Genomic DNA, 26897 nt, shown 5'->3' with positions numbered 1-26897 from the left:
TTACATTGTATCATTCTAATCCTATATATGTTTTAAGTATATTATCCAGTCTACTGGTTAATAATGGCTTCTTCTCCCCCTGCCCCTTCCCTCTTTATCTCTCTCTCTCTTTTTTTAAGAGGCTGTACCCTAGCAGTAGTAGCTGGAATATTCTATGGTTCCAGTTTTGTGCCAGTGCTCTACATCAAGGACCATGGGAGAAGAAATGGAACACTATTCACTGGGGCAAGTCAATTTGGTAAAGGCGAATTTTTATTTCCCCTTGTAATTATTGTAAATCCTGTTAATTTTGTAAATGGATTCAGTTACTCTTGCTTTGCGTTCTGATGTTATGTGGTGACAAAGGAGATAGTGCATCTGATTCTACAACACCTGGCCCCATTTGTAGTCATTTACAGCTGTGCAAACTAGATGCAATCACTCCCATTATGATCTGGTAGTGTTCTACACCCTATTGGTGCAGAATTAAATGACTACACAAGATGTGAGGTAATGGCAGATGAAGCCCAGTGAATGCCAGACTTCACTAATGTTTAGATGCAGTTTAATTCACAACATGGTCTTTAAGTATTTTGAAATGTAGTTATACTTTCTGCTTTTCTTCTTATGAAGCCATATAGATTTCATGGCTGCAGTCGCAGGCAGTATTCCAAATATGTTAGAAGCCAAATTAATATAAATGTTTGGTTTCTTCATCTATTTTAGCTCATATTCATCATTTACTGTGCAGAAAGTATATCTATTTGATGTTTATATTAACTGTCTGCACACTCAATGGGAGTAACAATTGATTACAGAAAAATATAGAGACCATCGGCTTTAAGAGTGGAAATGTATTCAGCTGCAGCATGGCAAGGCAAGTTTGATTTTTCTCTGGAGGTTGCAGGCCTCCAGAAGCATTAATACCATATGGCATGAGTGTGACAAAACAGGAGACCTTATTATTCCGTGCTCCTCCAGACTGGCCAGCACAGTGTCAGAACTGTGTAGGTTGAGGGCATAAGCCCAGACAAGCCGGGAGGGACACTAATTTAGTGCCTACAGATGGATCTGGTAAAGAGCATTTCAAGCATCCTTCCCTGGGTTGTCCTCTCCCCTTCTTTGCAGCCCTGTGTACTGCTTGTGTATCTTCCAACAGCTCATGCAAGCGCATTGCATCACTGTCGTTCTCTTGCAATTTCTTATGGGTGTGGTGCATTCAACAAGTGTTGTCCTCACAGTGCTACAGCAGTAATAAACCAAAGTCACTAATTAGGCAGAGGGACAGTGAGCCTCTTGGCCCTGGGATTCTTCAGTCTCATGACAACTGTACACCGAGCAGGGAGCCTAGAAGATAGCACATGTAAAGAAAGAGTCTGTCTACCCTCACAAAAAGCTCAGCGGTGCAGCATTAGAACCAGAACAGGAGATTATTTTTCTTCTTGAGTCAAAAACATTGGAGCTTAAGTGTGAGGTTTAGGCACCCAAATCCTACTTTAGGCTCTACTGTGATCCACAAAATTCCCACTGAACCCTGTATGTGCTTAACTCAGCAAGCACGTAATTTTTTAACAAAAAAGTTCTCTTGGTTCCTAAGTTTCTGCTTCTGAGCACCTAGCCCCTGCGGTGCTCTAAAGCAATCCACAGACTAGAGGAGTATTGGCTTCCAGTCAACTAACTTGTATACCAAGCCTGCTCTAGCAGGTGTGCTCACAGAGGCTATGTCTACATGGTGGGCGCTGTTTCAGGATACAAAGGTATTTTCCAAGCGCTCAAGTTGTTCTGGAGAGCATAGTTTAAGAAACACTGGTCTAGATGAAGTTTCTGTATACAGCTAGTGGACCACAGATAACTGAAAAAAATGTAATTAGAGACATTATTAATGTATCACTGTCAAAGGTGTGACAGTGGAAGGACAAATATAGCAGGATCTCACAGGGGTCAGTCTTGGGTCCTATAATAATCAATATTTTCGTTAATGTCTTGAGTAATGGATTGGAAAATAAGCTTATAGAATTTGTGGTTGAACCCCAGCTGAAAGGGGCTACAAGCACTTTGGAGGACAGAATTTAAATTAAAACTGACCTTGACATTCAAGAACTGGTCTTAAATCAACAAGATGAAATTTAATAAAGATGAGCGCAAAACACTAAGCTTATACGCAAATGTAGAATAGGAAATACCTGCCACGGCAGTAGGACTGCAGTTAAGGATCTGGTTATCAGAGGATCACAGGTGAAAGTTATTGTGTAAAAGTGATCCAAATACAGATAAAGCTTATGTATTAATAGGTGTCTGTTGGGTGTATTACCATGTGTTTTAAACAAATAATTGGAGGTAAAATTGAACCCCTCTACTACAGCTGAAGCCTCATCAGTGCAGAGCACTGTGTGCATTCCTGAGTGCCATGTTTTAAGAAATAAGGAAAATTGGAGAGAATCCAGAGGAGAAAAGCAAAATGATAATAGATGTAGAAAACCCAATCTTAAAAGTTAAAAAACAGGGTATGTTTACTCTGAACGGGGGGTGGGCAGATCTGATAACTATTTAAATATGCTACAGTGTGTCATAAATAAGACTATGATCAATTATTCTCCACATCCAGTAAAGGTATGACAAGAAATAATCTAATTAATTGGCAAATTGAGAGAGATTTAGGTTAGAAGTGTGGAAAAAAAATTCTAACTGTAAGCATAATTATGCCCTGGATATAGGTTTCTGAAGAGGGATGTAGAATCTCTATCACTGGAGTTTTTAAAAACAGTTGTTAGACAAGCCGACGATGTAGGTATCTTTGGTTCTGCCTCAGCGTGGGGGACTGGACTAGATGACTTCTTGAGGTCTCGTCTATCCCTGCATTTCAACGATTTTGTGGCATAGTTAACCCCCTTCCATAATTTAACGTGAATGATTGACCAGCTCCATCTATAGTATTATTTGCAGTCGTATTTGTATGACTTGCGGATAATGCCACAAGCTTCCTTTGATTCTTATTTTTATTTGATTTAAAAGGAATGAACAGTGGCCAGACTTTATATTTGTAGTCACATGTATTTTTGGATTTATGCAGACTATATATGAAACACACAATAAATTCAGTAAAAATGTTTATAAATCAGTAACTGATTTATATATTTTGTGCCATTTCTGTTTCAGATTTAGACTATGTCTTTGCACACTTTAGTGGAATCTTTCTTACAAGCACCATATACTTCTTGATCTACTGTGCAGTCATGAAAAATAAACCTAACGTTTACCCAGAAGCCATAGTACCAGGTATGACTTATTCAGTGAAATAGTTGTTAATATAAATTACTTCCTCTAATCATTTCAACTGTACTTCTGTCATTATTTCAAACCATGCACTGGGGATTATAGTTAATCTTGGAAATACATTTGCTTGACTTTTGATATCTTTTGAAAGAGAATGGGTAAACAGATTGGGAAACCACGAAAAACTGTGGTCCAACTTGAAATGTGGTGATGCATGTTAAAGATGTTCTGAAATTGACACTTTGCCCAGAAGATTGTAACTGAAATATCCATATTGTACTGAGCTTTGAATATTTTAGAAATTCTTTGATGTGGGAATGAGGAAAAATGTCCTCTCTGTGAAAAGCCAGATAATAAACATAAACTGAATCAACAGTAGTTACTGTAAAATCAGAAATAGTGGGCTCACTTGGATTACCTGTATTTTTCCAGAATTCAGTGTCTAGCAGGATTTTTGTGATGTCCATATAGTTTATATATTCTTAAAATAAAAGGTATGCTGTTATTAAATGATCAGTGATTAGGTGATCTTTATTCTAAATTAAGACAGTGAATTACACCCAGGTTATGTCTACACAGCAAAGTTATTTCAAAATAACAGACATTATTTTGAAATAACTTTGCTAGTGCCTGTACAACAGCAATCACTATTTTAAAATAGTTTAACAATAGCCCTGTGCCTACACGTGCCCCTTCCTTTCGAAAGGGGCATGTTAATGAGCGGGTTCAAGAGATGCTAATGAGGCACTGCAATGAATGTGCAGCGCCTCATTAGCATAAGGGCAGGCGTGACGATTCGAAAGTGCAGCTTGTCAAATCGTGCACCACCCATGGAGACGGGACCTTCCGAAAGGACTGCCCCCAGTTTTCGAAAGCCCTTCTTCCAATCACCAGATAGGAGGAAGGGCTTTCGAAAACTGGGGGGGGTTTTCGGAAGGTCCCGTCTCCACAAGCGGCACGTGATTCGAAAAGCTGCACTTTCGAATCACCGCGGCTGCCATTATGCTAATGAGGCGCTGCATATTCATTGCAGCACCTTATTAGCATCTTTCGAACCAACTCATTGACATGCCCCTTTCAAAAGGAAGGGGCACGTGTAGACCCAGCCTAGCAGTTAGTTTATTTCAAATAGATAAACCTCATGCTGTGAGGTTTTGAAATAGCTGTGTAGACAGGAAATATAGCCTATTTTGAAATAAACCATAGTGCGTCCATTGGCTCTGTTTTGCAATAGGTTTTATTGTGTGTAAATGCTCTATTTTGAAGTAACCAAATTATATTTTGAAAAGTATTATGTGTAGTAGCGTTATTTCAAAATAAGCTATTCCATAAAATCTCTTCTAGAACAGCTCATTTCAAAGAAATGCTGCTGTGTAAACATAGCCCCATTGAACAAAGCAAAACCAACAAATAAAAATCCAGGCTAGACTCACATATGAATGCAAAACCCATTTCTTGAACAGCAGTACATTAATAAAGCAATTAATTGCTCTATGTATGGTAATAATGTATTATTTTACTGGGTCATTGCCATTTATAAAAATATTTTATTCACACAGCTACATTAGTGTCTACATTACAGTGATCTTTTGAAAAATGATCTTCTGGAAGATCTTCTTTCGAAAGAGTGTGTCCACACACACAAAAGTGGATCAAAAGAGCAGCCTGCTGTTTCGAAGGAGAGTATCCACATAGCCCGTGCTCTTTCAAAAAAATGGGCCAGGGATCAAAAAATCTGGTGCCAAATGGACCACTCTTTCAAAAAAAGGGCCCCTGGAGCATGTACACATGCTTTTTTCTAAAAGACTCTTTCAGAAAAAGGTGCCCATCCTCATTTGAGAGAGGAAAAGGGCCTCTAGAAGAAGGGCTGCATTCTTTCAAAAGGAGATTGAAAAAGCACACTTTGGCTGTGTCTACACATGCCAGATCTTCCAGAGGAGGATCTTCCAGAAGCTCTCTTCAGGAAGATCATCATCTGGAAGAGACCATCTATGCACAAAGTGGCATCTGAAAGAGCTGCCCAAACACGCGTGGACGCTCTTCCAGAAGAACAGGGCAGGAAACACCTCGGACAGGGTTGCATGGCCAGAGAGCCCTTCTGGGGCACTGGCCACACAGCCTGTAAAAGGGCCCCTCCCCCACTGAGGCTTGTCATGCTGCTCATAGTACAGCTCACCCTCTTGTCCTGCACGAGTCCAAATGCCAGTCAGGGACCCTGAGAAGCTTCAGCAGTGCAGGGTCGCTCTGACAAGGGTGCTGTGGAGCCTCCTAGCCACCCTTTTTGGCCTCCTGTGGGAATACAGCATGTTCTCTGAGGGGCCCTCCCCCCACCCCCGTACCTCTGCCACTGCCAGATCCCCAACAGGCCATCCCCCATGTGTGGACCCCCGCTGCCAGCAGCGACTGGTGGGACAGGGTGGTGATGGCCTAGTGGGACGATGACCAACAGCAGCAGAACCTGCACATGCTGAAGAGCACATATCTTGAGATCTGCACCTGGCTCTCTCCGCTGCTTCGCCACCAGGACACACCAATGCGGTAGAGAAGGGCCTGGCCATTGCCATCTGGAAGCTGGCCACCCTACATAGCTACCGCTCCATTGAGCAGTAATTCTGGGTGGGCAAGTCCACTGTCGGGACTGTTGTACTCAAGGTAAGCCACGTGCTGAGCCCAGCCCAGTTTAGAGAGTGGGGCAGGGGGCATTGAACCCTGGAGACTTGGGAGTTACCCAGACCTTGGGAGGCAGGGAGGCCTGCCACAGGGGACTCAGGCATCCCACTCATGCACAGACCTGCTGCTGGAGGGACACTGGGCTGGGGGGCCAGAGGGAGGGAGGGCAAGCCAGGGATGGGCTCGGGGTAGCCCTGGGCACACCCATGAGCATGTGTGCTTTCTTTCCCCTGCAGGTTGTGAGGGCCATTAACAACATGCTCATGTGGCAGCTCATGTGCCTCGGGGACTTCAACGCGGTTGTGGCAGGCTTCACCGAGGCTGGGTTCCCCCATTGCTTTGGGGCAATGGACAGCACCCATATTCCCAGCCCCAGACCACACCACTGGGGCAATATGTGAATTGCAAGGTCAACCACGCCATCATGTTCCAGAGGGTGGTGGATGCTCGGGGCCGCTACACTGACATGTATGTGGGCTGGCCCAGCGAGGCATATGATGTCTGCATCTTTAGAAACTCATTTTTGTGCTACTGGATGCATATGGGCACGTACGTCGCTCAGCAGGAACATCATCAGCGATGTCACCATCCCACTGTGCCTCGTCGCCAACCTGGTGTACCCTCTGGAGCCATGGTTGCTGCTCCCATGCATGGGACACCTGACCCCATCTCAGGAGCTCTGCAATGCCTGGCTCGGATGTGCTCTGAACCCCGTGGACTGTGCCTTTGGGTGTCTGAAGGAAAGATTCAGATGCCTCCTTATGCACCTTGATGTCGGGGTGGAGAATGCTGCAGCTCATGGCAACCTGCTGCGCTCTCCACAATCTCATCAAGGTACATGAGGGCACACAGTACGAGGGCTGCAGGGCCATGCCACCACAGGCCTCCTGTGGCCCACAACTGGAAGCTCCACCAGGACACGATCTGCATCCAGGAGGCCTTCCAGGAGGCTTTCACCTGTGAGGACCTCTGATCTGGGCCTGCAACACATGTCCCCCTCCACCCCTCAGTGCCCCCCAATTAATGGGGACACAGGGATTGCCAAACCAACTCTATTAAACTGTAAACATTATCAAGGAGGTAGAATGTTAAGCACAATAGTAATAAAATTGAAGTTTGCCTTGAATTGAATGGGTGTCAGTTATGTACAAGGGGGGTGTTTGGGCAGAGGGGGTATAGCAACCTGGGTGGGAAAGCGGATGGGAGGGGTGGGGTCCCTACTCAAGGGATGGGGTGGAGAGGCATGAGCCCTGGCTCCCATGGCTGCCTTTCCCACCCCAGGTGCATGGTACCCTCAGGGCCCCAATGGGGCGGGGAGCATGGGGAGGTTCCCTCGTAGCTCAGGCCTATGGCCCTGGCACGGTGACCTGGGCAGCCCCTCGCCTTGGGGGTGCTGCCACCTGTGGAGGGCCCCCCTGGGAATGGGTTAGTGGGCAAGCGGGGGTGCAGGTCAGGCACAGAGGGGACCCTTCCTGGGGAGCAGGTAGGCTGGATGCAGCTGTGCACCCTGGATTCCGCCCCCCAGCGCAGACTTGTGGGTGCAGGGGCTCCCGAGGGGGGTGGTGCAGGGTGACTGGCAGTGGGCCTGCGGCCCTAGGGTGCCGTCCGGGGTGGGGCATTGGGGGGGCCTGGTATGGGGTCCCACATGTGCCCCCACCAGGGGATGCACCATGCTATGCGCTTACCTGGGGTGACCTCATATAGGTCGGGTGATGCCTGGCTGGACATGGCCCAGCTGCTCGAGGGTGAGGGCATGGTGATGCCTGGGGACTTCTCAGGAGCAGAGTCCTCTGAGGGTCCCTGGGCCAGGCTGCTGGGCTCGCCCTCTTCCCCAGCTTTCATGGAAGAGCCCCCATCCTCCCCTTCCAGTGCAGCAGGGGTCTCTGTTGCCACTGTGTCCACCGAGGGGTGGTGCACAGGGGGCACTGGCCGCTGGCCATCTGGCTGCCAGGCATTGCTGCAGGGGTGGCAGGAGTCTGGGTGCAAGAGCCCTGCATGAACTACCTGCCTCCACAGACCCTGCTTCCTGCTGCAGGGTTTCTGAGTCCTTGCAGTTTTAACTGCTGCGGAAGCCAGGCACCACAGAGCCCCTAGGGGCTTGCTAGACTGCCTCTGGGCGCCAGCAGGGAGTCACCACGGCAGACCACTTCTGGAAAAAGCGATCCGTGAGCCTCCAGGCACACCTTCTTCCAGAAGAATCTTATAGAAGAAGGTGCTATTCCTGTTACTGAGCCTGTGTTAGGAATCCGGAAGAAGTGGTGAGTTCTTCCATGTTCCTTCTGGAAGAGCTCCACAGATCTTCCAGAGGAAGCTGTCATTCTTTCAGAAGATCTGACACGTGTGGATGCGCCTTTGGTGTGTGGATGCTCCGCTTGTTCTTTCAGAAGAGGGCCTGATTTTCTGGAAGGACTTGCTAGTGTAGACGTGGCCTATAGAGAGTAGGAAAAGATTCTGTGATTGAATGTAAGTGATAAGAGAACAAAAGTTATACAAAGACTAGACTCTGAAAGAATGATTCTTTTCATTTCAGCTTAAGTTCTGCTTTTGCCAGCCCACTATCTCAATATCTATTTTTTTCTGGTAACATTAAGGTACATAATGTACTTCAAATTTGTCTTTATGTTAACAGAAGTATTTAGGATGTCAAATTTCATTAATTGTAAATACTGGGTTTTAAATGTATTTAGAATAGGTTTCATATCAATCCTGGCTCTTTCAGTCAAAAACTACTGTGGACCTTAAAGTAAATGCATAGTGAGATCAAATCATATCCCTACCCCAGACTGGGCTAGCCAAAACAGACTGAAAATATCCAGTAATATCCTGAACAAACAGTACGGAATGAAGAAATTTTAAATATAGTTAAACCTTACTGAATTAACTAATACATTTGGGATACATTTTTTAAAAAATGTAATTGTGTATTTATTATTGTATGCACCTGCTCTGGTAGGGAAGGGATGCTTCCTTCATTATCAACCCTTTGAAGCCCTTTCTTCCCCACCCCCACCCCCAAAAAGGGGTAAACTGGATTCTCCAAAGACCAACAGGTAAAGAGAATGTTTTTTGAATGATAGCCTGGTTTTAAACTGACTCAAAGCCATATTTTTGATCCAACAAATGGACAGGACTCCTCATCTGCAGAGTGGCAATCCTTAAAGGAGGCTGGAAGGGCCGGGCACACTGAAACATCATTAGACTGAGTGTTTTCTCTTAGCTGATCTTACAACCACAGGGAATCTCCTTGGGGAGCAGACTGAAGAATTGCTCTCTCCAGAATCCATGTTTGCATCTAGATGGGCTCTGGTTTGCTAATTAGCAATTGTGTAGGTTTTTAGTGTTTTATAGTAAACTCTTTCATATCCAGCATTCTGTCATCCCGGGGCTGCTGGATATGATGCTGTCGTATGTTTTCTACGTAATGCTTTTTAATCTGAAGAACAAAGTAAGCTTCCACAGAAGGTTCTTCAGGGTACCTTGTAAGTGTAACAGTTATGCCATCTCTGAAGAGAAAAAATGAAGGTGTCCTTTGACAACCTGTCTGTTCAGGGAATACTCTGTAGGTGATAAACTCTACAACCTGGAATTCCTACAGTGAGAAATGGGGTCCATCCAAGAGCATTGGACAGGAAGCTGGAAGCCTGACAATTAAGTGCCCTGGCTGAACCACTGAGGGGAAATACAGATGGGTTTCCCCAACCTGCAACACCACCACACCAGTCATCCTGAAACACCCTGTGGCAATATCTCTTGGAGAGGATTATTTTACCCCTTAAGTTTAGATTTAGATAATCAGTAGTAAGCACACTATTCAGATTCTGTTTTACATTTGTGCAACAATTGTAATGTCTTTCACTGTCTGCCATAGGTGGCCTATATTTTGTCCATAGTTTTCTGATTGGGGTTTGCTGTTTCTAGGGTTTGTTGCTGGTGTACTGTGGGCAATAGCCAATTGTTGCTGGTTCCTAGCTAATCGTTACCTCAGTGCAGTGGTCAGCTTTCCAATAATCACGGCTGTAAGTAGTTTTTTAAGAAACGTTATTTATTGTGTCATTATTATTTAAAAGGAGGGTGTTCTTTTCCCTTTTGGGAAAAGCTTTTTCTTAAGAGCCATACTTCTGTCTTCCACGCTGCCTTTGGCTTTTAGGAACATGTAACTGTGACAACCACCATCTTGGATAGCATCACGGTTAACAAGTGGTCTCCAGAGCTAAACACATAAGCAGCCTTTAAGTAGAAGTAGTAAATGCTAAGATCATGTCCTGGAACCTGAGTAGCCTACTCCAACCTTGACTGCAGATGAGAATCTGAGACTTACTAGTTGGAGAATATCAAGAATGAATATGGTAGCAGGTTCAAGATTCTGTCTCTGCAGTTTATCATACATTCTCCTCAAATTTCCTCTCCTGTTTTTTCCTCCTGCAGGATTTATTTGACCCTTCCAATGTTTGTTTTGCTCATGAACATTTATAGTTTAATTAAATAGAAAGGAAAGGTTTGAATTGAGTATTGAGAAGATTTTAAAGAAAAGCTGTAATAGCTAACTTTTTTTCTCTAGGGCCCTGGATTTGTAGCTGCTATGTGGGGAGTCCTGGTATTTAAAGAAATAAAGGTAAGCCCAATGGTGTTTTTACCTGTATATCTGACTTCAAAAATTGCATGTGGACTCTGAGACTTGAGAATACATGGTACAATGCTCTCCTTGTGAGATTTCTTTTCTACCTGTCATAAGCGGGCAGATATAAGATGGAGCTATGACCATTGTCATGTAATGCAAGAGTAATTTGTCAAAGAAAAAGTTGGTGTGACTGTGGGGAGCTTTTCTTTCTTTTTAGAACTCAAGTTGCTCAGTTAACTTATAAGAATCTATTCAACTGTGAGGCAAACCTCATTTGCTGTTTGAGATTTGTCCTTGAATAGAATGACATTTCTTAAAAATATTCCAAGTTATTTTCTGAATATTTCTTCTGATTAATTCCTGTATAAAATGAATTATAATTCACAAAACATTTTACCATGGGTAATCTACACAGTCTTTATAAATCTAGGCCAGTTCCCTTTGACATCTAACAGAAAAACTCCCTTCAATGTCATGGTCCTTATTTAAGCAGTGTTTGGCTGGTTTAAATGGACACATCTACCATGTTCTTTTCCCCAGCTGGAAGAAAGTAACTCTTCTATTGCAAGCACTTGTATTATAGGAATTCTGGATTCACTTTCCATTCACTTAAACTTTGTTGCTGATAAACACGATTTCAGGATACTCATTTATTCATGCAATGTACTGTAAACAACCAACTTAGCCTTCATTTGAGTCTCTGCTGCCCTTCCCCCCCTTTTATAAACACTGCTTTGTATGCCAATATTATTACATGTTTTTCTTTTTTTCCTTTCACTATATAGGGAATGAAAAACTATCTGTTACTCTCCATAGCATTTTGCGTCATTTTGGCTGGGTCACTTTCCACAGCTTTTTCTAAAATTTGAAGGGATTGCCTGGACCAGCAGATGGTGCCAATGGTTAATTAAACACTCGAAGAAGGCTGCATCTCTGACATTTTCTAACCAAGAAGAAGGCAAATATTTCTAATTCAAGTAATTCTATGACAACAGAGAAAGATCAGCATAGTTTGAGGTCTGAAAACAAGTAAAGGGTAATATGGACTATTGTCAGAAAATATATTTGAAGATGCCAGCAATATCTTTCTGGATGATCAGAGAAGCAAAAAGTGGATTCAAGGGTTTTAAAGAACTTTGTAATTTTACGCTCTTGTTTATTCATCTATAAGTTATCACTGAATCAGGATAAGTTTTAATTCCCCTTTATGGGTTGGCAGATTAAGGGAATGTTAATATGGGATTCTTAATATTTTATTTCTTTGCAAGGTAGAACACCTGGTCTAATCTCTTTTGTGTTCTGGTTTATTTGGGCTGATATGCAAAACAACTTGTCCACAAGGTAATTATCACTGAAGTAAGGTTTGCTACTAGGTCATGGGTCATTCTGCATTTTAAAGTGTCAGTTTACATAAAAATGGTGTCTTCCATTCACTGCGTATTTTTGAATATAAAAATGTTTGTGTTGTTAAAATAGTAATGTTTGTTGAGGAAAGAAGTAGTTTACAGTTCATTTAAATTATGCTGCTACTAATACCTTGGGCATCATTCTTGAAACATTATTTTCTGAAATGTACTCAGTTCCTCACAGTTCTATTTCAACTTGCAAACAATAATTAATTCTGGAACTAGAGCAATGCCTTCAGTGTAAGAAATGTAAGTTTGTTGCCAAAGTAATGTATAGTTAATGGTTTGTTGACAGGCACCAGCTCCTGTGCCTTTTCTGAATAGTTGGATGTTTTCACATAGCACATTCCATGTCAAAGTTGTGTCTGTCATGAGAACATTCTGTAAGTAGTTATATTAAAAATTTGCAATAATATCTCTGTTGTCAAACAGATTTTGCTGAAGAGTAAATTGCATGTGATGTGTCATGATTTGATTTGCATGTACAGTTTCAAACTAGAGTGAAACTCCTTCTAGTGACCAAACAAGTGAAAGGAGAAAATGCTGTCTGAGAAAGTTTTGCTTCATGAAGAAATTTCCAGGAACTGTGGGATGAAATCCACAGCCCTAATCTACTGGCTAACAGTAACTACTCCAGGCGCAAGCAAAGAGCATGTGTAGCTTCCAAGAACATGAGGTTTAAGGCTAAAAGTCATCATGAAGTGTGTGGAAGCATATTCCTTCATACCTACCAATGATGTAGCAGAAATGTTCTCTACAGCTGGTGGGAGGGATGTGTACAGATTGGACTGGCCTGGTCCAGCACCCCAGGGGCCTAACCAGTCCCCAATGAGGGAGTTTGCCAGACTAGGGAAGGTCAGTGCCAGCCCCTCTGATGATGGCCTCTGAAGCACTAAAAAGGTTCAACCTGTAGTATGATATTGTTCTAACCTTACCTTCAAGCAACTTCTTGAACCCCTAAAGACTACAGCTGGTCAGCAAATGAAAGCTGGGAAGAAAATGTGGAAAATGTATTTGAAAAAGGAATAAAGAAAATATTTGGGGGATTAATTTGCTTTCTAGTAGTGGGAAAAAAATAAAGATTTATGCATGCCTAGTTTCCTGATGAGTATCAGAGAGGTAGCCAAATTAGTGTGTATCTTCAAAAACAGCAAGCAGTCCTGTGGCATCTTACAGACTAACCGATATTTTGGAGCATAAGCTTTTGTGGACCAAGACCCGCTTCATCAGATGCATGAGTTGGGGGGGTTCCAGAGGAGAGTTTAAATATATGGGCTTATCAAAAGAAGGGAGTCTCTGTCAAAGGAAGGGGCAGGGTTGAAAAGGTCTGTTCAGTCATGGAGGATGCAGCCCATTATCAGCAGTTAATGTGGAGTTGTGAACATCAAGAGTAGAGAAACTGGGAGTGGTTGGCCACTTGCAAAAGCAATTCTCCACTTTTACGCCCCAAAATATCTGTTAGTCTGTAAGGTGCTATAGGATTTCTTCTAGTGTCCTGACTCACTCTGTCTGAATTTACTTTATGAAATGAACAATTTATGATTTGAAACAAAATTGACATGTATGTCTGTTTCAAAGGGCACAGAAATGCAGGCCATGTCAAGATGAAAGCCTTATGCTTTTCTGTTCATCAGTATATGCTGAACCTACTGTGCAAGGTCTTTGCTGTTTCTCCATTGCTGTCTGTTCATATAGATGAATTGCACCCTCAGCAAATTTGTGGATGACCCTAAGCTAGGGACACATTGGAGAGTATGTAAAGGGTCCAGAGTGACCTACATAAATTGGAGGACTGGGCCAAAAGAAGTCTGATGAGGTTCAACAAGGACAAATGCAAAGTCCTGCACTTGGGAACAAAAGAATCCCAAGCATTGTTACAGGCTGCAGACTGACTGATTAAGTAGTGTTGCTGCAGAAAAGGACCTGGGGAATACAGTGGATGAGAGGCTGGATATGAGTCAAGAGTGTGCCCTTGTAGCCAAGAAGGCTAATAGTGTATTGGGGTGCATTAGGAGAAGGATTTCCAGCAGATCTAGAAAAGTTATTATTCCCCTCTATTTAGGGTGACCATCCTTCCTGTATTGGGCAGAACGGTCCCATATTTGGGACACAAAACAGGCATCTCAACATTTTTTCAAGGGGACAAAATTGTCCTGTATTTAGGCCCTCAGGGGGCTGAGGTGGGAGCATCTGCAGCTGCCAATTCCCTGGAGTTCTGGGGCCGAGAGCGCCCGCTGCTGCTGCTTCTTCAGGACTCTGGGGCCAGAAGCACCTGCAGCTGCCGCTTCCCTGTGGTTCCAGGACCAGGAGTGCCCAAGGCTGCCGCTTCCCTGTGGCTCCAGCTAGGGAGTGCCGTGGCTGTTGCTTCTCCGAGAAGTGGGATGGTGGAGCGCCAGCTCCCCAGGGCTTGGTGCAGCTGGGATGAACCACCCCTCCCCCCATCCCATATTTGGGAAAGGGAGATATGGTCACCCTACCTCTATTTGGCACTGGTGAGGCCTCCTCTGGTGTTTTGAGTACAGTTGTGGCCCCCCTCCCCAGTATAGAAAGGATGTGGCTGCATTAGAGAGGGTTCAGCGGAGGGCAACAAAAATGTTTAGGGGGCTGGGGCACATGACCTATGAGGAGAGGCTGAGTGACTTGGGCTTATTTAGTTTGCAGAAGAGAAGAGGGAGGGGCGATTTGATAGCAGCCTTCATCTTCCTGAAGGGGGGGTCTAAAGAGGATGGAGAGAGGCTGTTTTCAATCATGACGGATGTCAGAACAAGGAGCAATGGTCTTAAGTTACAGAGGGAGGGATTTAGGTTGGATATTGGGGAAAAACTGTTTCACCAGGGGGATGGTGAAGCACTGGAATGCTTTACCTAGGGAGGTGCTGGAATCTCCATCCCTAGAGATTTTTAAGCCCTGGTTTGACAAAGTCCTGGCTGGGATGATTTAGGTGGGGTTGGTCCTGGTTTAGGCAAGGGGCTGGACTAGATGACCTCCTAGGGTCCATTCCATGCCTACGATTATAGCCACCCACCTATAGTTAGTTTCATGTACAGACAAAACTTTGCTTGAAGTGAGGCCTTAAAATCCTAATACAGATACCTGAATGAATGAGCTAAGATTTTCAGACAAGCTGAGACTTCCCAGTAAAACCAAGGGAAGCTGTATGTATGTCCTCAGCACTTCTGAAAATTTGGCCACTTCCACATAGCTAATGTAAGATGCCCATACACTCTCATTCATGCACAAGCATGTAGGTGGGTTAGTACCTAGCCAATGAGGAGACAGTTAGTGAAAGTCTGATCCAGTCTGCTGCTGAGGTTCTAGTTTTTAATTGCTGCTGCCTAGTTTTCATTGCAGCCTCACCCACAAGGCGCATGTTATGTCACTAGGAACACAGCATTTTGGTCTTGATTTATAACAAGATACTCAGCTGGTAGAATCCAGCATAGCTTCATTAATCTCACTCCTCTACACAGATTTAAGACAGATACAGAACTTACCCACGTTTCTTGCTGGCATTTGAAACAATAAACAGATTTATTTAAGAACTGGGCCAGAGGCATACTTAGCTTAGTTATCTTAGCAGACATTGATGCAGAGTTGTGTAGAATTTACAGACCTTTTACCTGTGAACACTCATTTGCCTCCGTAGACCATACTCTCAACCTGCATCTGCTTGGGGAAACAGACAAATACTAATAAAGACCTTCTTGATACCTTAGAGCAGGGGGTGGGGGCGAGATGTGCAAAGCGCACGACATTTTGTAAGGGGGATGCAGTGCAACTGGCTCCACCACCTTCCCCGGCTTCTGCTGCCTCCCCAGCACTCTAATTTTTTTTTAATGGAAACTTTATTAACAGATAGAAAGATACAACGTAGCAACTGCTCAGAAACTGATCTGATGGCATGGTGTCCTTTGATGCTGCCCCAGTACAGAAGGGACGTCAGTCTCCATTAGGCCATTCAGTCATTGGCCTGTTGGCTGAGACTAACAATGAGATGATCAGATCTGACAGTGATATGGGTTTTGTTTTTTGTTACCTGCATGTTTGTTTGAAGCAGGCATCAGGGTTTTCCAGGCTATTGGAATTCTTTGGCTCTAATAGCCTAGCCAGGGGTCTCGTCAATTCCTTTTCCTTAGAAATGCAATCTTCCTGGCTATCTCTGCATTATAGATCCCCTGCCTCTTGTGACATACTTCATCATAGTACCAACGCCATTTCACATCCTCCCACTGGGCCCCAGTGCACTCTTCCCAACATCCAACCCCCTTCCTGAGCATCTCCCCTCTTCCTGCAGTGCTTCCACAGGTTGAGGGGGGGGAGCTAATTGCAGGGCCAAAAAGTAGCTCCCTACATAAAAAGTTTGCTCAACTCCTGCCTTAGATTCATGCTGAATCCTGCATAAGAGGTAGCTCTGTACTGGACATCCTGTTGCCCCCGCTCCAAAGGGAAGGAACGTAAGTAATTATAACCTTTAGGCATGCAGTTCACTTCTTGCTTCACATTTGGCCAGCAAATGTGGAGGCAGCATAGACTCAAATCTCTGTCCACCCCATAGTGCAGTATGTGGAGAGTATGGTTTGCCCTCCACACCATGCCTAAGACCTGGTTTGGATGATTAAGGAGTAAGAGCATAATCTAACCCTAACTATTTGAACTTTTAACTGATTAATTTGTCATTTTGTGTCTCCGAGACTTCTCCTTCAATTCAGAGCTGGTTTTTCTCAGTTTGTCTGGGATTCCTTGCAGTACTTCAGATGTCAGTTATTGGAACAAAGGGATTGTTGTCGTGATATTTTTCTGAGATGAGTTTAATGAAATAAAAGAACAGCATTACAGCTGTTTGCCAGTCTGGATACCTCAGAGAATGGCTATTTATTGTTTTATCACCAGGTAACATATCTTATGAAAATGTTTATGATATGAATATGACACACCTTACATGAGCAGTCTTGCATAAGGCTTGTATATGTTATCACTAGAAAGGTTACGATTTTCTGAATATTATTTCCCATTTGTTTACATGTATCATTTTTGTAGATGAAGTTAGGAACGATGACCAGTGAGTCTGTATTTTGTATTTGCTGCTTTGGGACACTCCACTGCTGCCACTTCAGTGACTACAATGGAAAAACCGGTCAGACAGGGCTGATGGCCAATCAACTAGTCTGAGAAAAGGCTTGGCCTTTCAGTGGACATTCCATAGCACTATTGACTCATGGATGATGGTGTCAGGTGACCTTGCCACTTGAGGCTGAATACATCCTTGAGCTGATGAACTGTTCCGCAAAGGGTAGGAGAATCAAACAAAGGTTTCCAACCTTATAGAAAATCTATAAGGCAGGGAAGGAAAAAATTTTCCTTAGATGGCTTTACCTCTGCCTCCTTACCCTAAAAGAGATATTTGAAAACATTTGGAAACAAAAGGACTGCAGCTGAAAGAGTGGAGGAAGAATTCCATCCTGGGTCCAGCCAAGAACACCTCTGGCCTGTGAAGGACCCCACTCTGAAATAATGTTCACGGTGAGAAATTATTAGTAATCAGTCTCTTGAGTGAATCTGTCTTAATTGTACACTTTGTATTATCTTATTAGTAATCTGCTTTGCTACCTCTTTAACCACTGAAAATACAACTTTTTGTAGTTTATAAACCTATTTCTAGTTAATAATATAATCCTGTCTCTGCAATTTCTGTCTGGGGTGTGAGAAACTGCTTATCTGCCTTCGCAGTGAGGAAGGAGGCAAACTTCACATAAATTTGGGATTGTAGCCCGGCGGGGTGAATATCTGGGTGCTGTAGTAAATCCCTTGTGCTTCACAGAGATGTTCGCAGTGTCAGCTGGATCTGGCCCTGCCTATATGTTTTGTTAGAGAGGGCAGTGGTGCCTAGCTCAGAAATACAGGGCTTAAGGGGAACCAGGCTGGCAGAATAAACTGACTCAGTTGTAGATCAGTACCTCTGTTGACCTCCCGGAGTCTCAAACCATCATACACCACTGCCAGGTAACAGCTGTAATCTGACAGCTTAATAGTGACCCCAAATCTTCACCATGGGAGTGTTCTACAGCTCCCTATGTGACATTATTGGGTAGCATCTCAGTCTGATTCCTAGTAAGTGGTCAAACTCCAGTCTCAACAGACAGCCCAAGGTCTGAATGGGGATGGAAACTAAACTAATCTCTCACTCAGGCCTGCCAACTGGGGAGCTGGAGAGGAGGGTAAGGAGGGTAGTTGCACCAAGGCCCAAAATAGAATAAGGGGTTCTTTCGAAAAAGGGATTTACAATCATCTCTTGCTATACAAGCACAATTGGTTCCCAACTTTCTGCTCATAGGCGAAAACCCGTAAGAGGGACACTAAATTACCATTAAAATACATGTAAAAGTCTGATTGGTTCCTAGTGCTCCTAACTTGGGGAAGGAGTGGCAGCAGGTGGCGCTGCTTTTGAAAGGTAAGAGAACCTTGGGTTGGGGAGGGTTAAAGGCTGGTGGGGCAGTTTGCAGACATGAGTAGGAGGGAGGGTTAAAACCTGGTGGCAGGTTGGGTCTTTGGGCGAGGGGGGGAAAGATGGGTGGATGGGAGGAAGGGGGTTCATGCTACTGCATGTTGGGTCCATGGGACTGGCGATGGGGTTAAGGCTGCAATGGTTTAGGTCTGCAGGGCTGGTGGGCGGATCAGATTTAGGCTGCAGCAGCTTAGGTCTGTGGGGCCAGCAGGGCGGGGTTTAGGGTTCAGTGGTTTAGGTCTGCGGGGGCGGGGGGGGTTAGGCTGCAGCAGTTTAGGTGTGCAGGGCCGACGGGGCTTAAGGCTGCGGCAGTTTGGGATCTGTGGGCCGGCAGGGGGGTTCAGGGTACAGCAGGTTGGAGCTGTGGGGAGGGGTAAGGCTCATATTAGTGGGGGGAGTTCACTCGTCCAGTGAACAAAGGTAAGTATATGTGTCCCTTGTTTAAGCAAGTACTCATAAATACAGTACTCGTTTAACAAGGGATGAGTGTATTTTCCAAAAGAGCCCCATCTATACTGCTTGTTTTCTTCCGAAAGAATCTCTTCCAAAAGAGATTATGCATTTCCAATTTCCTTCTTTTGTGTTCCTCTTTCAAAAGAGGAATGCAAGTGTAGACACAGTGAAAGGGTGAAGCTATGCTTGCCGTAGAGTAGTTTGAGTGGATTTAGTTACCTCTACAAGAACAGTACACGCTATGATTCAATTAATTTTATTATTCAGAGCAAACTGAAACTGTTCTTTAGTTTTTACTTTTTTGTTTTAAATCATTTGTATTACTTTATAGGGACTGTCTTATTTTTTTGCTTCGTACAGGTCTGAGTACTTTCTTCATGCTTGAATAGTGAAAGGGGAATTATTTGAATATTCCAAGCACAGGGTCTTCCCTACATTTATGAGCTCTGCAAAAGATTTGCAGAACTCATAAAACTCATAGAATTAATTTTAAAGAATAGTGGAAGTTTCCATGGAAGTGCAAAGTGATGGACTGGTATTCTGTCCAGTTTACAGCTAGCCTGATTAAAACAATAACCATGAAATGTATGAATTCCCATACTTATCACAGTGGGATATTCACTGTGAATCCTTTGAAATGCTAGTGTTAAACAGTTCCATACTGATAAATCTATCAGAAAATTATAGCCAATTTTTAAATCACAATAGCTAGATATACCTCTTCCAAGTTTACTTCATTGGAAAACATTTTTTTCAGAAAAATGAACCACCAGGATCAATGATTTAATGCACAAATAATAAATTTTTTGTTCATCCCCAGACAACTAAATTTTAAGCACACAATATTTGCTATGCTTTCACCTTTGAAACACTGGACTAGCAGGAGTCAATCATGTTATTTACTATTTAATTGTCACTACTGGACTAAGGGCGAGTTCTTCAGCTGGCACAAATCAGTATGGGTTCATAGTTATCCACTGAGCTATGCCTGTTCACACCAGGTGACGATCTTTCATTAAATATATTTGTGACTTTCTCACTGCTCTACATTACCTGAATACTGGATATAATGAAGAAGCATATGACAAAGAAATATTTTGGAGCTTTTGGAGCAGAGAAGGAAGGGAACATATCACTGCAGCTATCAAAAATTTTGTCCATCAATTTGGGTCCACTTATCACTAGCTTGCAGAATATATTCAACTTTATTTCTGTCTTCTGTCCTAATTGATCTTGGTAGAGCACTCGTTAGAAATACATGAAGTTTAAAAATGAACGGCACATATATTTGAAAAGAATAAAAGCAAGTGTTAACTATGGATGGGGGAAGGGGGGATTACCCTCTTTGGCATTATCCTTAGCACCATGTAAATTTTCTGCTGCTTGTCTCTTGGTTTTCCCGATATTATCTGGATATTGTCCTTCTGTCTTTTAACCATTAGGTCACTGCTGCAGTCTACCCTTACTTTTTTAAACAAGATATGGATGTTGCCATTTGGGAAAAAATCCCTCACTTTTAAAACACTTGTTAAACTAATAATGCTGGTACAAAATAAAATCAGCAAAACTGACATTTATGCATCAGTATGTTTAAATCCTGTTTCTAAACATCTCCTTCACAATTTTATTGTTAATCCCGAATTAAAATTCAGAGTCTGACATGGCATTTAATATTTACATCTGTAAAAACACCTCAGCCATCAGTTAACTCAAATGTCAGTTTTAATTAAGACCTCATTTTCAAAAACAATTCAGTTTGAAAGTGCACTACGTAGTTGCTGTGTGACATAGATTCCACTTTCTTTATTACAGAATTAATACAAAGTTTAGCATCTGACACAAGAGTTGTCATTGATTGTAGAAGTGTACTGATGTTTAACTACAAAGGTGTTTTTCATGTCCATCATAAAATGTGTATTGTTTTATTCTAAATGTGAATTTAAAAACAGTATTTGAAAGTATACTTTTATCTTTGTAGAGTTATTATTTAGAATGCACATAGCATCTTTGTTCTGTGTTTGTACAGTGTCAAAGACCCTTAGGTACTATGATCACAAATATTATGATTGTGCGTAGTTAAATGTGATTTCATTACAAAAATCTCTAACCTTGCTGGGCTTCATGTCCCCCCCTGTAAAATAGGAATATATTTACTAGCTTGTCACCTAAATTATATTTTTGAAGTTTACACAAGTCTATAGTCAGAGAAGAAGAGGGCAGACATCCCGATTCCCAGCTTTGTGATAGATTCACATCACTGTATTTCATCGTCAGGAAAGGAGAAAATAGCTTCAGATTGCTCCATTCACCAATACTTAAAGGGACAATATTCTACCCAAAGGTCACCTCTGACTCTGCAGAGATCATCTGGATAACAGGGGACCCTGGAGAAAAGTCAGTTTGTCTTTCAGAGAAAAACTCAAATTATGTTAAGACTGAAATAGAGCCTCTGAAGATGGGTGGGGGAAGAGACAGGCTGCAGGGAAAGAGACTGAACCTGAGTTCCCAGAAGAACCTAGAAAGCTATCTAAGCTATAGGTAAGACTGATATGCATGGAGCTTTTAAAACAGTGTCTTGCTACACTTTGAACCTACAGTTGAGGTTAAGCTGCATTTGGTTTTGAGTCATTGTATTTACATCTGGTCACAGCTCCAAAGGAAAGCTTGCTGTCATTGAACCCACTTGGTCTTCCTGAGCAATCACACCTGTTACAAAGGGTTTGTAAGAGTCTAACAGTCAGGAAATTGCATGTTTCCAACTGAGACAGGTGACAGCAAGAGGCCTGACACCCAAAAGGGTGTATTTAATGAGAGTGGAAGAGGGCTCAGAGACACATGTAGCCTTGAACAGTGCATGGGTTGTGTTCTGCAAGGTGAGAGGGTGTGGAGTCAGCGCCCTGCTACTCTGCAATGTATGGCAACATTCTCTTACACCACCTACAGGATTGTCCTAGTTCAGAGTGCTTTTTGAAATTCTTCTGGCTAACTCCAACTCAAAAATTTTCCTTACTCTACCATCATTGGGTCAGTGCCCATAGCAGCACCCAAAGAGAGCCATTGACTTTTTTACAAGAAAAACATTTTTAAAAATTAGATGAGCTATTCCAGTTTAGTAGAAGGCCTTGGTGAACTATATAACTTAGATCACTAGGGGAATCTGGAGCATGTTGCTTAGTGCAATAGTATGTCCCTGTCCCTTCTTCAGGTCAGGAAAGCCTTAGGAACATGCCCTCCAAGGGCTTCCCTTCCCATCTGCCTGATGTTGTAGTTTCCTACACACATTTTTGACTCCCACAACTTATTTTTTCTTCATGGGAGTCATCACAGAATCATAGAATCCTAGGGCTGGAAGGGACCTTAGGAGGTTATTTAGTCCAGCCCCCTGCCTAAACCAGAATCAACCTTAACTAAATCATCTTGGCTTTCTCAAGCCAAGACGAAAAAAACCCTCTAGGGATGGAGATTCCACCACCTCTCTAGGTAACGCATTCCAGTGCCTCACCACTCTCCTGATGCCATAGTTTTTCCTAATATCCAATCTACATCTCTCCCTCTGTAAGTTCAGACCATTACTTGGTTCTACCACCCATCACTACGGAGAACAGCCTCTCTCCATCCTCTTTAGAGCCCCCCTTCAGGAAGTTGAAGGCTGTTATTAAATCGCCCATCACTCTTCTCTTCTGCAAACTAAATAAGCTCAAGTCCCTCAGCCTCTCCTCATAGGTCATGTGCTCCAGCCCCCCCAGTCCTTTTTGTTGCCATGTGCAGGAGTGGTCCAATGCATCCAGATCCTGGGGGGTGGGCCCAGAAGTGAATGCAGTACTCCAGATGTGGCCTCACCAGTGCCCAATAGAAGGGAACAACAACTTCTCTAGAAAGACTGGCATTGCTCCTCCTAATACACTTCAGTATGCCGTTAGCCTTCTGGCCTGCAAGGGCACACTGTTGACTCATATCCAGCCTCTCATCCAATATAATCCCCTGGTCCTTTTCTGTTGCACTGTTACTTAACCATTTGGTCCCCACCCTGTAACAATGGTCAGGATTCTTCCATTCTAAGTGCAGTACTCTGCACTTGTCTTTGTGGAACCTCATCAGATTTCTTTGGCCCAATCCTCCAATTTATCTAGGTCACTGTGGACCATTTCCCTATACTCCAACATATCTGCATCTTCTCCTACCTTAGTGTCATCCACACATTTGCTGAGGGTGCAATCCATCCCTTCATCCAGGTCATTAATAAAGACTTTGAACAATAGTAGCATTAGAACTGACCCTTGGGGAATTCCACTTCAAACCAACTGCCAACTGGACATTGAGCCCGACCATCTAGCCAACTTTCTATCCATTTTACAGTCCATTTATCCAATCCATACTTTAACATATGGGCAAGAATTTTTTGGGAGACTACATCAAAAGCTTTGCTAAAGGCAAGGCATATCACATCCATTGACTTCTCCATGTCCACAGAGCCAGTTACCTCATCATAGAAACTGATCAGGTTGTTCAGGTTTGACTTGCCCTTGGTGAATTCATGTTGACTACTCTTGATGACTTCCCCTCTTCCAAGTGCCTCAAAATGGATTCCTTGAGGACCCCCGGCATGATTTTTCCAGGGACGGAGGTAAGGCTGAGATGTCCCCTGGACCGTCTTTCTTTCCTTTTTTTAAAAGATGGGCACTACATTTGCCTTTTTTCCAGTCATCCAATAGACCTCTCCTGATTTCCATGGCCATTTCTACACATGCCACTTTCTCCAAAGCAAAAAGCAGTCAAGTAGCACTTTAAAGACTAGCAAAATAGTTTATTAGGTGAGCTTTCATGGGACAGACCCACTTCTTCAGATCATAACCATACCAGAACAGACTCAATATTTAAGGCACAGAGAACCAAAAACAGTAAGCAAGGAGGACAAATCAGAAAAAAAATGATCAAGGTGAGCAAATCAGAGAGTGGAGTGGGGGGAGGGAAGGTCAAGAATTAGATTAAGCCAAGTATGCAGACGAGCCCCTATAGTGACAGAAAATTCCCACCCCGGTTCAAACCACGTTAATGTGCTGAATTTGAATATAAAAGACAGCTCAGCTGCTTCTCTTTGAATAGCGGTGCGAAAAAAATTTTTCAGTAACACGCATACTCTTAAGTCATTAACAGAATGCCCCACTACATTAAAATGTTGACTAACTGGTTTGTGGATCTGGAGTGTTTTGATGTCTGTTTTGTGCACATTAACCCTTTGTCTAAGGGAGTTAGAAGTCTGTCCAATATACAAAGCATCGGGGCATTGTTGGCACATGATGGCATATATGATATGAGTAGAGGAGCATGAGAAAGTGCCCGTGATTCTGTGAGTAACCTGGTTAGGTCCAGTGATGGTATTTCCAGAGAAGATATGTAGACAAAGCTGGCCACGGGCTTTGTTGCAAGGAAAGGTTCCAGGACTGGTATTCCTGGGGTGTAGACTGTGGCTGTTTGTGAGGATTCTCATAAGGTTGGGAGGTTGTGTGTAGGAGAGAACAGGCCTGTCACCTAGGGCCTTCTTGAGTGTGGCATCCTGATTAAGGATAGGTTGTAGGTCTTTAATAATTCGTTGCAGTGGTTTGAGTTGGGGGCTGTAGGTGATGACCAGTGGTGTTCTGTTCTGGGCTTTTTTGGCCCGATCTTGGAGTAGCTGGTCTCTGGGTATTCGTCTGGCCCTGTCGATTTGTTTTTTTACTTCTCCTGGTGGATAATTCAGGTTTATGAATATTTGGTAGAAACAGCCCATGAGTTTTCAAAGATAATATCCTAAGGCTCCGCAATGATGTCTGCCCATTCCCTCAGTACCCTTTGATGCATTAAATCTGGACTCATGGATTTGTGTTTCTCTCTCTCTTAGCTTGTTCTTTCCCCACTGAGGGCTGCCCAACTCCTTCCCACACTTCATTGCTTAGTGCCATAGTCTGGGAACTGACCTCCTCCATGAAGACTGAGGCAAAAACAGCATTGGGTACTTCAGCTTCTCTTACATCTGTCACTAGGTTACCTCTCTCATCCAGTAACGGCCCCACACCTTCTGTGATAACCCATTTATTGCTAACATGCCTGTAGAAACCCTTCTTGTTACCCTTCACATTCCTTGCCAGCTGCAGTTCCATTTGTGTTTTTGCTTTCCTGATTACTCCTCGGCATTCTCCAGCCATATAGTTATACTCCTCCTTTAGTCATCTGTCCAAGTTTCCACTTCTTACATGCATCCCTTCTGAGTTTAAGCTCACCACGTTTGCCTACTATATTTGCTTTTCTCACAGCACATCACGATGGGTTGTTCCTGTGCCTTCAGTAAGACTTCTTCAAAATACTGCCAGTTCTCATGAACTCCTTTCCCCTTTCATATTAGCTTCCCAAGGGATCCCACTCATTAGTTTCCTAGGCAATCAAAGTCCCTTCTTCTGAAATCAAGGGTCTGTATTTTACTGCTCACCTTTCTTCCTTTGGTCAGAATCCTGAAATCCACCATCCCATGATTGCTGCTGCACAGCTTGCCACCCACTTCTATTTTTCCTAGTAGTTCTTCCCTGTTTGTTCGCCCGAGGTCAATCTGTGCAATGCCCTGGCTGGTTTCTTCAGCCCTTATACCACACAGTTATTACCAACATTCTCCAAAAACTTCCTGGATTGTCTGTGTGCTGCTGTATTGGTCTCCCAACAAATGTCTGTGATAAAGTCTCCCATGAAAACCAGGTCCTGTGATTTGGAAGCTTCTCTTAGTTGTCTGAAGAAATCCTCATCTACCTGATCTCATGGTCTATAGCAGACACCAACCATAACATCACCTCTGCTGCTTTCACCTCTAAGCTTAACTCGCAGACTTTCAACTGGGATTTCTCCCTCCATATACTGGAGCTCTGAACAGTCATACAACTCTCTCATAAACACAGCTTCTCCTCCTTTCCCCCCTGCCAGTCCTTCCTGAACAGTTTATACCCTTCCACGACAGTGATCCAGTTATGCAAGTCATCCCACCAAGTCTCTGTTATGCCAATCACCTCATACTTCTTTGACTGTGCTGGGCCTCGAAATTTTCCTATTTGTTTCCCAGGCTTCTTGCATTTGTGTACAAACACCTTAGACAGTTAGCTGATTTGCCTACTTTTTCCTTTCAAAGCAGGGGTCCTCCTTTGTTGCTCCTTCCTCCTTCCCCACTTACCTCAGGGCTTATCTCCCAATGAACCTAGTTTAAAACCCTCCTCACTAGGTTTGCAAGCCTGCCCACAAAGATGTTTTTTCCTCTCTTCTTTAGGCAGATCCCATCTCTCCCTAGCAATTCTTGTTCCTGAAACAGAATCCCATGGTCAAAGAAACCGGCTCCCTCTCTGACACCACCTGTGCAACCACGCACTTACTTCCATGATCCAGCAATTCCTACCCTGGACCCCTTCCTTCAACAGGGAGAATGGAGAAGAACACCACTTGTGCTCCATATTCCATGATTATTTTGCCTTAATTTTTATTCAGATAAAGATAATACTTTACCTGAATCCATACATTTACAAATTCAGTAGGTGCTGTCACACAGCTTGCAACTCTATTAGCCAGTTGGCCTGTTCAGCATAATTTCCTTGTCACTCTCCAAAAGTGTAGCGTGTAAAAATGTATTTATTTTTCTATTTGAGTTAAGTGTTGGAATGCTGATGGTGAATTTTAGTTGGTGATTGTAGAAAGCAAGATTTAAGCTACATGAGAAAACTTACTTCTTATGCAATCAGTGATATTTGGAAGGCATAATTTCAAGCCCCATTACAATATGTGTGAAAAAATATTTTCTCTCTTACCTTTCAGATAAGACTTTTCTATTCAAAGTTCAAAAATGTTCTGCTTCTGGGGCAGTTTTATATGACGATTGTTATCAGGCTTCGTTTCTGTGCATATTAAAATAATCTCTTCTTATAAACACTTGTCGGCTGCACAGGTTTTATGCTCGTGATGGAAGCTGTTGAAGCGAGAGGTATAGAAT

General features: G+C 43.2%; 1 protein-coding gene across 3 annotated transcripts in view; it reads left to right on the top strand.

Moving 5' to 3' along the window:
* Positions 1 to 13510, top strand: part of TMEM144 (transmembrane protein 144) — a 35925-nt gene extending 22415 nt beyond the window's left edge. Inside the window, exons 7-11 of one of the 3 annotated variants that reach the window (XM_074993129.1) lie at positions 120 to 238; positions 3136 to 3255; positions 9841 to 9938; positions 10481 to 10534; positions 11326 to 13510. In XM_074993129.1, coding sequence (XP_074849230.1) covers positions 120 to 238; positions 3136 to 3255; positions 9841 to 9938; positions 10481 to 10534; positions 11326 to 11409 — 475 coding nt within the window. In that variant the 3' untranslated portion in view covers positions 11410 to 13510. Of the gene's footprint in view, positions 1 to 119; positions 239 to 3135; positions 3256 to 6158; positions 7080 to 9840; positions 9939 to 10480; positions 10535 to 11325 lie in introns of those variants that run through there. The other 2 variants (XM_074993127.1, XM_074993128.1) reach the window with 2 other exon arrangements.
* Positions 13511 to 26897: the final 13387 nt, after the last annotated feature.

The sequence above is a fragment of the Carettochelys insculpta genome, chromosome 4 (genome assembly GCF_033958435.1).
Source record: "Carettochelys insculpta isolate YL-2023 chromosome 4, ASM3395843v1, whole genome shotgun sequence".
NCBI classification, from domain to species: Eukaryota; Metazoa; Chordata; order Testudines; family Carettochelyidae; genus Carettochelys; species Carettochelys insculpta.
The sequence above is the reverse complement of the archived record's forward strand: the minus strand, read 5'-3'. Positions and strand labels throughout refer to the sequence as shown.